Genomic DNA, 586 nt, shown 5'->3' on the forward strand with positions numbered 1-586 from the left:
GTCTCAACGATGATGGGGGACGACACAACAGTGGTACGTGGCGCAGAGTGGTACACTGTGGCAGCCGGTGCGGGTACCGCCTGGGCGACGTACTGGGTAGCTGCTGGGATCGTGTATTGGGTGGCTGCTGGGATCGTGTACTGGGTGGCTGCTGGGATTGTATACTGGGTGGCTGCTGGAATCGTGTACTGGGTGGCGGCAGCCTGTGTGTACTGGGCAACGGGAACGGAATACTGGACTGCTGGAGCGGGCACGGTGGCTACTGGAGCGGAAACGTGGGCTATCTGGGCAGAATAGCGCGTTGCAGCGTACTGTGTGGCTGGGATAACATTCTGGACGACCGGAACAGAGTACTGGACACTAGCAGTCCTCAAGGCGGGGAACTGGTATGTGTACAGCAGGCCGGTTTTGCCAGCGACCACGCCGGCCAACACGAGCAGAACCTGAGGAAAATGGATGGAGCTAGAGCAAGGGAGAAAGCGAATGGGAGAAGAGAGGGATGCGTGAGAAAGGAAACAAATTACAATGAAATTAGACCTAGAGAGTTCTATGAGAAAATTGCGTCCTTTTCTAGGAATGAATTTTT

General features: G+C 55.3%; 1 protein-coding gene across 1 annotated transcript in view; it reads right to left on the reverse strand.

Annotated features, from left to right (window-relative positions):
• The window catches only part of LOC119587820 (vitelline membrane protein Vm26Ab-like), a gene marked incomplete in the record, with an annotated part of 1,515 nt that overhangs the window by 545 nt on the left and 384 nt on the right, over positions 1–586 (reverse strand). The window contains 1 exon segment of the mRNA XM_037936524.1: positions 1–443. Coding sequence (XP_037792452.1) covers positions 1–443 — 443 coding nt within the window.

This window comes from Penaeus monodon, chromosome 23 (genome assembly GCF_015228065.2).
Source record: "Penaeus monodon isolate SGIC_2016 chromosome 23, NSTDA_Pmon_1, whole genome shotgun sequence".
NCBI lineage: Eukaryota > Metazoa > Arthropoda > Malacostraca > Decapoda > Penaeidae > Penaeus > Penaeus monodon.